This window comes from Ramularia collo-cygni (assembly GCF_900074925.1).
Source record: "Ramularia collo-cygni strain URUG2 genome assembly, contig: RCC_scaffold01, whole genome shotgun sequence".
In the NCBI taxonomy this organism is placed as follows: Eukaryota; Fungi; Ascomycota; class Dothideomycetes; order Mycosphaerellales; family Mycosphaerellaceae; genus Ramularia; species Ramularia collo-cygni.
In genome coordinates, this window is record NW_019716255.1 from 1619277 (window position 1) to 1632590 (window position 13314).

The following is a 13314-nucleotide window of genomic DNA, read 5'->3' on the forward strand; positions in this document are numbered from 1 at the left end:
TAAGCTTTCTCGTTGCCCCTGAGAACAGGTCTTCCGCCGGCACGGTAAGATTGTTAGCATACATATTCCACAACAGAGACGTCTCGTGGAGGAAGCTGTAGAGAGAATTCGATGAAGTAAATATAATCTGGTTGTGGTAACGGAGTAGTCGGAAACGGGCATGAGATCTTTAGCCTGGCTGGTATTGAGCAGCAAACCTTCTCTCTTTCTCTACTCAATTTAGTCCACATAGCAGACCCTCGAACTGCCTTGTCTGAAAACATAGAGCAGGGAACAGCACCTGTTTTTATGAAGGTCTGCTCGGTTCCAGCTTATCGCTGTTCTATTATGGTGAGTCAAACGGCGTCAATGGTGAGTCGTTGTCCTACGTGACGCTATCCTCTCCAGTAAGTACTACACTACTCGCCCCCGATTTCGAATCGTCTTCCACAAAAGTTTTCTTCTCTCCATGCTCCACCTCTCTGCAAACCATCCATTTCCCCGGCCCGATCAAGTTTCATTCGTTTTTGCTGAAGGAACGCTCGCTCTATACAGACGATCGTCGAAAAGAGCGACATATGGACTTTTGAATACTTTATCAACATACTAGGCTTCCGTTGTATCGAGAACTGCTTCACACGGCACACGGCAGAAGCGCTAGAGCTTAGATCTCTACAGAAAGGAACCATGTGGCAGTGTTTCTTCTGCTGGGTCGAAAACGCCGGACTAGTCGGAAAATCAATAGATGTCGAGCTGGGGAGAAATTTCGATGTGTTCCTCTGTGCAGTCTCATTATGGCTCGCCTTAATTGTCCATAAAGTGGTCACTCTATCATCTTTTGACGACCCTGCTAGCAGGGAGTGCTCTGATAGGATTTGAAGCCACGATGCTCTCGAGTGAGTGATTCTTATATCCTTACAAAGGTCTTACTTCAAGAGTCATGCTGCAAAAATCTCAAGGTTAGTTTCTCTCACGGTTACGGCTCGAAGAGTTCATTGCGAGATCTCTAAACAATATGAGTAAAGGGCCAGCCAAAACGCCCCATTTCTGATACGTGTGAGGCGAGTAGATGTAGATTGTCTTGACAATGGAAGATMAAGTTTATATAAAAGTCCTCTAACCTCTTCTATCGGAATATAAAGCATTCTAGATCCAAATGACATTCTGAAATAGTAATGTTCTCGWGAAACCCGTCACTGAGTCGACCATCAATGTCGTCAAAGTCTCACATCCTCCACGCTCTATACTAGAGACTTCAGTAAACTCCCATACATGTCCGCAATCTCCATATCCCCCAAAAATCTGTTGATCGTACTTGTATAGACTCATGCAACCAGCGTCGTGACGGTCGCAGTTGAAGTTGGACTGCAAGCCGTAACGGTTGTAGTCGACTCTAGAGCTGTAGGGACAGGAGACTCGCATAGGGCTCGGCAGGAAGGCGTCGGAGCGGTCTCGATGGTGCAGCCTTTGCAATCGATGAAGGAAGTGGAAGTCGTGCCGGCAATGGGAGGGCAGCAAGCGATTCCTGTTGGAAGAATGGTGGTAGTGCAGCTTGTGGGGTGAATTTGAGCGGAGGCAAGGCCAATGACGACCGCGATGATGGCTGTGATCTGCATTTGAAATGGGTGATTGATGATATTGGATTGGAAGGGCACTGATGATGATGGGAGCTCATTTTCTGGGGTGGCGTTGCTCTTATAAATTTTCCTCCACTCGATCCTTCCGCCTCCTGTGGTCTTCTTCCGGATCTAGCTTACGACTCGGGAGTGCATCAGCTCGTATTGATTCATCCTTCAGCCATGGTCTTGGCGGAGGATGCGTGTCTTCTAGGTCGGATGTATACGATATAGCTACTCCGTTAAATGATTCCTACATGCCTCTAGATCTCTATGAAGTTCTACATTCCAAACCAGGTAATCCTCATTCGATGTGCTTCTTAACCTGAGCACTCTACAGGCTCGAAGAGATGGTGGACGAACGACAGAACGCTTTGTGTATGCCAAGAAAATCCTTCACTTCCTACGATGWTAGCTCAATCCCTCAGAAAAAGGATAACAGGGTTGAAATCCATAGACCACATTCCTTCGTCTTGCTCAGCTCGCAGCTGAAGTCTTGGCAACGTGTCTGTCTGCATTCGATCCCTGCTCACCCACCATCCTGAACAGCTCCCTGACAGGAGTGGAAGGGCGAGGAGAGTGCTCGTATCTCCTTGAAGCAGGATCTCAGGGCTGCAAAAATCTCGAGGTAAGTTCAAGTGCTCCATGAATGTTTGCTTTTCGAGCTACGGCTGAAAGAGGTAAAGCGCAACTTCTAAGTGGTGAAGAAATTATCTTGGACGAATMCATCACATCCTCCCTCCTTCAATTTACTGACCTTAGTCAGACTCGCACACCTGTCGTCGATCGGTTGGAAAGATCTCATACCCTCCGAGTTAAGGATGAGCTGGTAAGCAGGTCGTCTACGCCGATCTATCCCGACCCACCCAATGCACTCCCAACAGTCTTGGCTGGCTCAACATTAGATATGTCTGCTACCGGCGATCGATTACCTTTACGCAATGAAATCTATAGATACTGTTTCTTTCTCCACGATCAAGACAGCTAAGATCTTGTACACATCTCTCCTGCTTCATCCACGGCTGTTCACTCAACGCTGTCTCGTATATTCCTCCCGCACACTTCGCCGATATGTGGCGAACCTGGCGAAGAGGGTATTTTGTCCCGATCACAAGAGGCTCAGCCYAAATCCTTGGGAAAGAATGTGCACAAGAGAGCGATGTTCTGGATTTAAGGATGCTTGAGAGTAGAGATGGGATGAGTTGGGGATGATCACTTATCTGGTGACGGTATCATCGCGTGTGAAAGTTCCTTGTATGGGGCTCCTTCATCTTGTAGGACAGGGCGTAGAAGAAAGTATCTCATAGCAGAACATTCAGGCAGGACATCATTATTAGGAATTATAATTATTCAGGGTATCGTTAGGTCATTCTTCCGCTGGGCATCGTCATACCTGATGTGCATCACCGTGCACCACGTCAACATTCTCCCCCGAAGCTGTGGAGCTGGGAGACTCGACCAGTTCTAACGTCTCCTTCTTGCTCTCTTCATCACTCGGTGCCTCCTTCAGGAAGATGCACAGAAAAATACAAATCGCCAGCAAGGCAGCAGAACTCACAAACACCCAAGTGATCCCCTTGCTAAACCCACTCCTTACCACATTTCGATCTGCTTCATTCGGAATGTCGTCCAATTCCTTCGAGCTGATGGTGTGTTTCCTATACTGCATCAGATTTTCCGGGATGTTTTTCTTCAACACCGACCGCATGATGATTCCGCTCACGGCAGTGCCGACTGCGCCTCCGAGGTATCGCAAAACATTCCGGACACCGAGCGCAACGGCGTTAGTCTCATCGGTGACCTGCTCTCGGATCGCAAGGACGGAGTTTTGAAAGCAAGCGCCAGTCCCGAAGCCGATCGTAGCGGCCATGAGAATGGTGACTACGATGGGTTCGTGGTGAGTACTATAAGCGCCGCCAGCGATGACAGAAACAGCCCCGGCCCAGCAAATGAAGCCTTGAAGGATGACTGTGGAGTAACTTTTGCGACCTGCAATATCTGTCAGCAGATGCTTCCTTTGGGCCGTGATTTGACTTACCTCTCCGTTGTAGCCACAGAATGACCTGAGCCGAAGCCGCCGACCAGAAGCCATGACAGACAAAGTATGCGATCATCATCGAAGCAGCCTCCAACGCTTTGCACTGACGGACAGTCATGAGATAGATTGGAAAGAAGTAGATGAAAGTGTAGTATGCTGCTCCAAAAAGCAGGTTCTGCGTGTAGATGGCAGAAAGAGTGTGGTTCCTGAAAAGCCAGAAGGGCACGATTGGTCGAGACTTGAAAGGCTTTTTGAGAGCAACGTATACGAATGTCGCAAGACAGACTCCAGTAAGTGCGCCGAGAGCTGCTATGATCGATTTAGCGAGCCTATCGTACTTTGATATAATGATCAAGCCGGGCACGATAAATCCGGTTCCTGACAAGATCCCAGCGTAGTCGACGTCTTTTAGCACGTCCCGAAGGTCCTTCCAAGACGGTCTTTGGCGATGGGGTTTGACAAAACATGCGATCAGAGCGAGAGCAAGGGCCGTCAACCCAGCCTCCACAGAGTAAAGATGATGAGCTCGATTTTGTTGAACGAAGACCGCTCCAACCATCAWGMCGAGAATGCTCCCGATGGCGACTGAGGTTCCCTGGATTCCCTGCAGCTTCAGTCGTTGTTGTTTGGTTGCGATGTCTGATTGTGCGATGTTGACAAGGCTGGATATTGATCCTACGGCGATGCCGGAGAAAGCGCGAAGAACGACGAACAGAATCGGGGAGGCTAGGCGAAACGAGAAGATGGTAGCCATTGTGCTGGCGAACAGGAGAACAAGGCCAAAGATGAGCATGTCTCGTCGGCTGAAGACATCACTGAGGTATCCGAGCACGCATTGCCCGACTGTTGCCCCGATGAGTTGTGAGGTTGTTGCCCATTCGATCGCACCTATAGAACCAAAGTGGAGCGAGACGGTAGGAATGACTGGAGACGAAAATGTAAGCGTCCTGATCGCGAGTTCGGCAGGCCATCGTAGAGGGACTGACTTGCGGAGATGCCCAGTAAATYACAAAAAGCCACGCCATTTGCGACGTTGAGGGCAATGACAGGAAGGATCAGCTGTAAGCCGCTTTTGATACTTTCCGGCATGATGGGAATATCACGATGCCAAGAATGCTAGTGGAGGGATGGATCGGTGGTGTATTGCCAGCTTTTCTTTCGGGCAGCGATCCCGTAGACGGATTTAGTCAAGGAAGAGGCGCACGCTCGCTAAACGAAGAATGCTACCGCTTGGACGCAAGAGCAGAAGTAAATTCAGCTATGAGATGCCGCGGGGGATGCCGAAGCAGTGATGATGAAGGCGGTCAAGAGCGCTGCAAGACACGGAGGATAATGAAGAAGAGCAGCTTGCCCGAAGGTGTCGCAATCCAGTGCGCTCCTGCCAGAAAATTCAGCGAAAGTTAAGACATTTGCGGTAGGAGAGACCGCCCGTTACCATGAAACTTACCTACTTGTCCTACCAACAAGTTTACCTAAAAGTCTAGTCGGGCTGCGTGTACCATAACAGAGCTGAAGTCTGTCGGTATCTACCTTATGGCATACACATAGCTTGGCTCGCATGGCCCAGTCCACTCAGGCCACGCGATCCGATTTGAGATATTGACCATGCAAAGTTGAATTTTCTTTCGAGTTCGCGTCAAGGTGGCTTTCTCAAAAAGAGTGGCTTCTCGCGAACCTGGATACGCTCGTACAAAGTCCCATGTACGTCAAGCAGCTTGAGGAGCCGGTGAGAGGCTTGCCGTACGCGCGTACTCTGAGCGCATACCAGTTGGCAAAAATGCGCCCCATGGCCGGCCAGGGCGGAAGCGTCAGCGGACCAGCGGTTTCGACGGAGCTTGTGGACCACTGAACCAGCAGGCACGACCAGAGCTCCGCAAAAAGCGTAGCATACCATGGCTCAACGTTCAAGCCGAATACGTATCGTGAACTTCACGATTCGCATAAGAACTTTACGATACGCCATTCGGCTCTGTTGCTTGTGTTGCTCGAACCCATGGCTACAGATGGTTAATTGCGCAGGGTGAATGTGAACGAACGTGGACGAGCTCTCCGCTCTTCCTGCAGAGGCTTCTTGAATTGTTGCTTGGTGAAGAAAGGTGTCCGCTCAGGCATGTGGAAGCGACCAGCTTGGTTAGATCCAGCTGTCTTCTTTTTTTTTCCGTTTGGTAGTAGGGCCTAGCGTTCATCCAGACCAAAGGAGCGAGAAATCTTGGGGCATAGTCATCGGCTGGGGATACACTTTCATTTTTCCGTGCTGGGATAACGATAATGCTTCGAAGAATGACAATGCTTCCACGTGGCCGCTGGAATTGATCGAACTTGGGAAGTAGTCCCTCCCGTTACAATCTGAGAACAAGCTTCGCGGAGCTGAACTGTGGCTGTGAACAATACAGCGCGCGACTCTGATAATCTGGTCAACGGCACCGTCATGTCGGCGTATGGGGTGATGTTTTTTACGACGATAGAAAAGTGGATCGAAAGACGGAGTCCTCTCCGCCTTGGCATTCAATCCGCTGTCTCGATCTTATCCGATCTTCCGCTCTTTCTCGTCAACTTCTCACTTGCTATCTTACAAGCCAACAAGTCATCCTCAAGACGTTTCGTGAAGTCCAGGTGATAAGATTCTTGCGAGGACACGAGACAAGATCCCTGAATACGATCATCATCAGTGAGCCGTCTACATCAAGTGAGAGAGAAAGAGGAACAGAATACGAACCCTCTCACCCAGTCCGCTTCAATCCCTCCTTCCTGAACCAATCCCAAATGCACTTTCATCAGATCCTCCACATGCGCCCACCTTTTTACCTTACCTCCATCCCTATGGTAGCAAGCAACTCTGCAGCCTTCAATCACACCCCCAAACATCGGTAAAAAGATACTCCTAGTTTTCCTGATTCACTCCCCTTATCATAAAATGTCCGGTGGATATACAATCGCTTTTTGACCCCTTCTGTGCAGCTTCAAGAACCACCTTATCAACCATACGATGAGAAGCATTGTCAGGCATGGATATTAACTCGCGGATATCATGAACTTCACTCCAAATTCTTGAGTTGAGCTTGCCCTGCTAGATTGAAGAGTGCGTGTCAGAGATGAGATCTGTGGTTGAGAAAGGAATCGAGCAAGGAAACGAGCGAATCACGATATCCGCTTCCGAAGCTGCTTTGTGCAGGATCTCTGCATCGTCTAAGGGCCCTCAAATGATCTTGACCTGTGGGTAGTGAGAAGCCAAGGTAGGAGATGGGTCTCGTGCGAGGACAAATACTCGGGATGTTGGGTCGAGAGGGTGTGCAGGCCCGAGCCGCCTATGCAACAACCTGTGCTAATAGTGCTGTCGAGAGTCGGTTTTGCTCAATGCTTAAGGATGGGTAGCTTACTAGAAGATCGTGGGTGAAGAAACCAGACGAATGGGCGAGGTGACTGGGTAAGATGAGAAGTCGAATCCTTGCGAGTTCTCCTATACATCATACCCTTGAACAACTTTTGTAGTCTGCTCTTCGCCCTTCACTTACATTTCCCATCTCCCACCGACATGAAGATTTAGCGCGGACACATATCAACGTTCATCGGATGTGGTGCAGTATGACGACCCAATATCATGCGGCTTATGCAGCTTTGTCAGCAGACTGCATGGTCCCAGATGTCACATTCCGCATGCTTGGGTGAAGCGGCACTCTGGCTGACATGCGGTACWTTCTGTGCTTTCATTTATCATTGATCGTCCGGATGCGGTGCAGTAATACCTCGGAGTCTCGCATCAAATAGCTCTATTTCCTTGTGTATGCCATACTTTGGATGGGCTTAGTCGTGAGCTGTGAATGAGTGATTTAGGTCGGATGTCTTTCGCTGTGGGTCTTCAGTCGTTCATCTCTCGACCAGTGTTGATCAATAACAGTTGCCTTCTTCTGTGCAGAGCTGTCGATATGAGAAATCATTAACAAGAGCAGTACCCTATTCTGCTCTCTCGGCCGATTAAAGGGCTACTCTGCTAGTAGTAAGGATTCTAGCAGGCCTAGATTCGTCGAGCCTGTAGAGAGCGAGGCCTTCTGACATAGTGAGGATAACTAAGGAGGCCTTGTTCCGACGAACAATCCTCATATCGACAGCYCTGCTTCTGTGCGATGGTAGGTCGAATACATAGCCATGCTGTATGAGCGTTCTGCTAACCCTCAAATTCATATGGAGATCGCGTTGGACTGCTGCGCCAAATACTCACGCTTAGCTGACCATCAGTTGTGCACCCCGTGCTGCGGGATCGTGCCGTTGTTGGTAAAGAATGACCGCTGAAGTTCCGCTTCAACATCATTCTCCGCATTTCTGTTCCGTTCCACATATCCRACGACAACCGCAAACAGCAGTCCCACGGCGCCAAAGATCGTACCAAAAACGATAATAACCAGTTGACCTTCTGAATGATAATCAACGATAGCCYAGGTTACAAGGGAGACAATCCAGAGAACCAAGACGACAGCGATAATGTCTGATCAGGTTAGCTTCGACATTCACAAGGCGAGTCTAATATCGTCACTTACCAGCAATATGACGACGCAAAAACCCCTTCTTCGCCTGCTCTGTTTGATTGTACAACACTTTTACATCCTTGCAGACCACCCAGCCGTCCTCGGGCCCGAAGATGGTGTTGTACATTGCGGGAGAGTATATCCACAACTCACGTCCGCTACCCATATTCCAGCGAGCAGCGATACGACGTGCTTGGTCGAGAGGGAGACTCCGACGAGTTACGAGAAGGCGAACAAGGAAATCTCGCACAACATCTGGGGTGGCGGTTGCTTCGGGGAGAGTAAGGGGGAGACCTGGATTGATAKCATCGTATTCTAGGTTGCTGTAGAGAGGCAGGCTCTCCTCATCTTTGGGAGTGTTCATTTTGTTGGAAAGACCCATGTTGGTAGGTGATATATGGGATGCTAAATGATGGAACGTGGCGAGCTGAAGTACTTATGCGGCTGCCTAAACAGAAGGAGTCGGGTGATGTCAAGGGTCTGGGCCGAAAGTCTCGTCCCAGGACTTTAATCCGGCAGTCACAATTCCATGGCTTGGCGTTTGGTGCGCACTTTCCTCATCGACTTACTACTCCGCTTTGCCTTTGACAGCGACAGTTTCTCGCATTACAGCGCCCAACCCACCGACCATCTCCCAACAACGACAAGATGTGAGTCTTCCCGTGCAGAAGTGCTCTCTACACATCCTCAGCACCGCCCGCGCCGCCGGATATTGCAGTCATGAGGCCTCCCCGCGCTCGACCGGCGGCAATGGCCTGAGCACACACATCCATATCCCACTCCACCACCCCGACGACAACATCATACCGCGCATACWTGGAGACATTGAAAGGACAGCACCTAATATTGATGATTGCAGGGTCAACCTCCGCACGCAGAAGCGCCTGGCGGCCTCCGTTGCCGGCTGCGGCAAGCGCAAGATCTGGCTCGACCCCAACGAGGTCAACGAGCTCTCCAACGCCAACTCGCGCCAGACCATCCGCAAGTACATCGCCGATGGCCTCATCATCAAGAAGCCTGTCACCATGCACTCGCGCGCCCGCGCTCGGGAGTTGACCGCCGCCCGCCGCATTGGACGCCACCGTGGTTTCGGTAAGAGGAAGGGTACCGCCGACGCCAGAATGCCAACGTAAGTGGGAACGAGGAGAACGGCAAGAGGGAGGGAGTGATGAAGGGGGAATGAATTTGAGACGGGAAGGACAAGATGGATGTATCAGGACATACACTGACATCCTTCACAGTCAGGTCATGTGGATGCGTCGTCTGCGTGTCCTCCGCCGTCTATTGGTCAAGTATCGCGCGGCCGGAAAGATTGACAAGCACCTGTACCACGAGCTCTACCACCTGAGCAAGGGTAACACCTTCAAGCACAAGCGTGCCCTTGTTGAGCACGTATGTCATATGATCTTCAATCTCAATCTCCAGCAATCTCTAACACACGAATAGATCCACAAGGCCAAGGCCGAGAAGGCTCGTGAGGAGAAGCTCAAGTCGGAAATGGACGCCAAGCGTGCGAAGACCAAGGCCGCCCGCGAGCGGAGACAGGAGCGTGTCACCGCCAAGCGGAACGCACTCACCGGCGAGGACGAGGAGCCTGCCAACAACGCTTAGATGGGTGTTGTTGTTTAAGAGGGGTTCCGGTTCTGTGGGGTTTGGGTTTCGTACGGACTATGCATGCGCATGTGGCTGTACCCGAGGAGAGCAGAAGATACAAACTGCTCGAGGTCAGCCTAACGAGTGGTATTCGCGGGGTTGTTACAGGCGTGCTGCGGATGCTTTCAAAATTTGGCGCGACCGGGATGGAACATGGACTATACATCAAAGACATGCACCGCCCAGTCCAAGCCATGCATGTGCTCCGGGGCGCTTCAATTCGGCATGCCTCGGGGTGTGGAAAATTCAACGATCTCAAAAACTTGAAACGTCCTCGCTTGTTGGTGTTGTTGATGCTGTGAGGTGAGATTGCATGATATGATGGGAAGCCACCTTGACGTTGATCGTTGGCCTTGGCGTAGAGGAAGCATGGCGGGCTTAACAGTATGCATTGACTCCTATGGATGCCTCCATCGCACGTGATTGGCTGTGTCTGTGCCTTTTGTCTCTTCCACTGCCCATCGCCTTGCCCGGGCACTGACTCCCACCTCACTCACCCTCATCGACGTGTTGTCGTGAACCACCCAGAAGAGGACTGTGTGCTACATCGCTCCTTCCTGTTCCAGACTTTGAATCGCCGGGAATTCTCCAAGCGATCAAACGGACGCCACATCTACGCCCTACCTTACTCACTTACGACATCTGACCGGTGACTCTTTCATTACGGAAGAACCTCACATTCCATCTCATCCCGGCTGGCGAGACGAACAACACAATGGCCACCACGTCCTCTTTGGAAGAAGAATTGAATCCCTACAGCATCCTCATCGATAGCTGCAAGAATGATGCCGTATGTCTCACCTCCAGGAGTCCAATGCCTGCCTCTTCCTCACTCCCACTGATAATATCTTTCAGACCGAAATTCAGAAAGCCTACCAACTTCACCGTTCTACTCGCTCCAAGAACCAAACCGCGAAATTCCTCTCCTCGGATTTTGGTGGAATTGATATCGATCCAGTTCTTTATTCTCTTGTGAAGGATCATCCTCGGGGTTTCAAGGATCCGAGGAATTGTCTCGTCTTCTGGGCGAGACCGACGGAAGCGTTGAAGAAGCTTGTGGGAGAGGTGCAGAGACGGTTGGCAGATGTTATTCCGGGTATGTTTAGCAATTTCGTTACCTGCTCGTTTTAAATCGCGAGACATATGTGCGCGTCGAGAGCATTTTATTGACGTCTGATGATAGATCTCTATGTCCAGAGACAAGAAGATCTACACATGACAGCTCTAGAAGTCACGCATTCTCGCACCGCTCAAGAGATTGAAGAGTTGGTGGAGAAGTTGATGCCACAGATGGAGAGGATGATTAATCTCCCATACTCCAAAGGTGGAGTCTTACTGGGAAGACCAATGGTATCTTTTGACGCTCAGGCTTTGGCTTTGAGTTTCCTGCCGCTTCCTGAAGAAGGGCGAGATGGGTATACTTATCATCATCTTCGACGGGATCTCTGGGGCTTGGCGAATGAGAAGGTGGAGATTGGGAGTCGCTATGTCGTTCCTTCGGCGCATATTACGCTGGGGAGGTTTCTTTCGAAGGATGTTGAGGCTAGGGCTGTGGTAGAGGTTGTGGAAGGGATCAATGGGTGGTTGGAACGGGAATGTGGTGGAGTGGAGGGCGAGTGGAGAGTTGGTGAGGRGGTGGGATTGACTTTTAGGAAAGGAACGTTGTGGTATGGTGGTGGAGAGACGGTGGGTTTGGGAAAGGGAGTTTAAATGGGAAATCTGAGGAGTGGGTGGGAAGGAGAAGAGATCTCACTAGACTGATAGATTGATACAGGAAGACTTCGACAGACTCTGGTGACCTGAAGTTATGGATCACCCGAGCCGTGAATAGAGATACGTGCATCATGAGATCCACTTCCGAAGGCAGTCTGAGGAGGAGTCAGTGTCCTAGAAGAAGTTGTTGTAAGCYATTGTTAGGAGTGGGTGCTGATCAATTTCTTCATTGAATATTCGTTGCTATGTTCGGTGTTGTAGAAGAAACAGAGTTGGCTGATCGTAAGGTTTGGTATATCTTCTTTTACCATAGTATATGCATGCATGAAGACAGCACTCAGATTATGCAAGATCGCTAATCGACGGCACCGATCTCGACTCCGACCCTCAAGAATCAAACATTTGCGACCAGCCATGGCTCTTGTTTGAACAAGGAGAAAAGAAGATCAACACTTGGAGTGTTAGGAGATGAGAAGATAGAGGGGAACAGGAAATTGAGAAAGAAGAACAGGCACGCTGATATACTCGCATCGCTGAACGCCGTCTTCGCAMACAAGCCATGCGATACACTCCATCTCTCCAATTCGCCACTTTCTCCTCTACCTTCCGGCCAAATACCCAAACTTAGCCAACCGGACTCTCGCTCCCAAACCAATAACCAACACCACCCCCGACACAATCAAAGCCCAAAGCTGCACACCCAACACATTCTTATTATAGTCCGTATAAGTCGCACTACAAATCGTAGCCAACATGACCAACGTCGTCACATATCCTCCCACACGATGATACTTGTACAACGCCTTTGCATTCTCCACGCCACCATACAACGACGGCGCGTAGAAAGATGTAGCTCCTGCGATGGCCTGTACAAGGACTAGAATGTAGGTAATGAGACCTAGTCGACCGTGTGCGGAATCGAAGTGTGGGGCGTTGTGGRCGAATTTGTTATATTCGATTACGATGAGCCCGGCGATTCCGGTGAGGAGGGCGAGGGAGTTGAGGGAGGAGTGGATGTATGTTCCTTGCTGTTTTTGATGGGCGGTGTGGGTTGGTTGGAGGATTAGGAGGGCTTGGATGAGGAAGAGGAAGGCGGCTGAGTTGAGGAGCTGGAGAGAGAGGACGTGTTAGCTCAAATGATATGGTCATCATGTGGAGGAGATTTGAAGACTTACGGGATGAGCGGAGAAGAGGATGAGGTCGACGGAGAAGACGGAGCCCCAGATCATGGCTGCTATTACCCACACGCCGGCTTGCACCATCACTCCAGTGCCTGTAGGAAATAGCAGGTCAGCTCTGTGTTGTTATGACATTCTGCACTGTAAAATTCTCACCCATGATGAGATTGTAGTATAGCGATTTTCCGTCGACTTGACTGGCATCTCCTCGATCTCCCAATAGAGGTTCCTCCTCACTCGTCCCTGGCAGACGCTCATGCTGCTGTGTTGGTGACATATTGATGACCTTGTTTGGTATGCGGTGGTATCTTGATATGTCCGAAAGTGAAGTACTTAACCAGCTCTCAGCACACAGCTCGCGTCGTTGCCACGAGCTAAAGGTAAGTAGTACTGCTGTAGTCTACGCAAAGCCCCGCGAGCCACGATGATGATGTGACGATCTCCGGAAGAATGCACGGACAAGGCTTCAATGGAAGTGTCATTCCAGCGAATCAGTGTGCGCCCTTTGATGCTGCTTACGCATGGCTTTTGATGGGCCACACTCCGCCTTTTCATGGGCCACACTCCGCCTTTTCATGGAAGAGCTTGTTCCTCTACCTTGGCTTGGGAGGATGCAT

General features: G+C 50.2%; 3 protein-coding genes; all 3 read right to left on the bottom strand.

The window, feature by feature from the left end:
- Positions 1 to 2982: 2982 nt before the first annotated feature.
- On the bottom strand, positions 2983 to 4722 carry RCC_00596 (uncharacterized protein; the record flags this gene model as incomplete). XM_023765753.1 has 3 exons in its annotated part: positions 2983 to 3584; positions 3634 to 4557; positions 4620 to 4722. 3 exons carry the CDS (start codon positions 4720 to 4722, stop codon positions 2983 to 2985), a joined length of 1629 nt encoding a protein of 542 aa, XP_023621521.1.
- A 3140-nt stretch (positions 4723 to 7862) lies between these two features.
- On the bottom strand, positions 7863 to 8535 carry RCC_00597 (uncharacterized protein; the record flags this gene model as incomplete). XM_023765754.1 has 2 exons in its annotated part: positions 7863 to 8113; positions 8166 to 8535. The coding sequence occupies 2 exons, from the start codon at positions 8533 to 8535 to the stop codon at positions 7863 to 7865; spliced, it is 621 nt and encodes a 206-aa protein (XP_023621522.1).
- Positions 8536 to 12118: 3583 nt separating this feature from the next.
- RCC_00598 (related to CYTOCHROME B561) lies at positions 12119 to 12974 on the bottom strand (the record flags this gene model as incomplete). XM_023765755.1 has 3 exons in its annotated part: positions 12119 to 12628; positions 12695 to 12792; positions 12854 to 12974. The coding sequence occupies 3 exons, from the start codon at positions 12972 to 12974 to the stop codon at positions 12119 to 12121; spliced, it is 729 nt and encodes a 242-aa protein (XP_023621523.1).
- Positions 12975 to 13314: the final 340 nt, after the last annotated feature.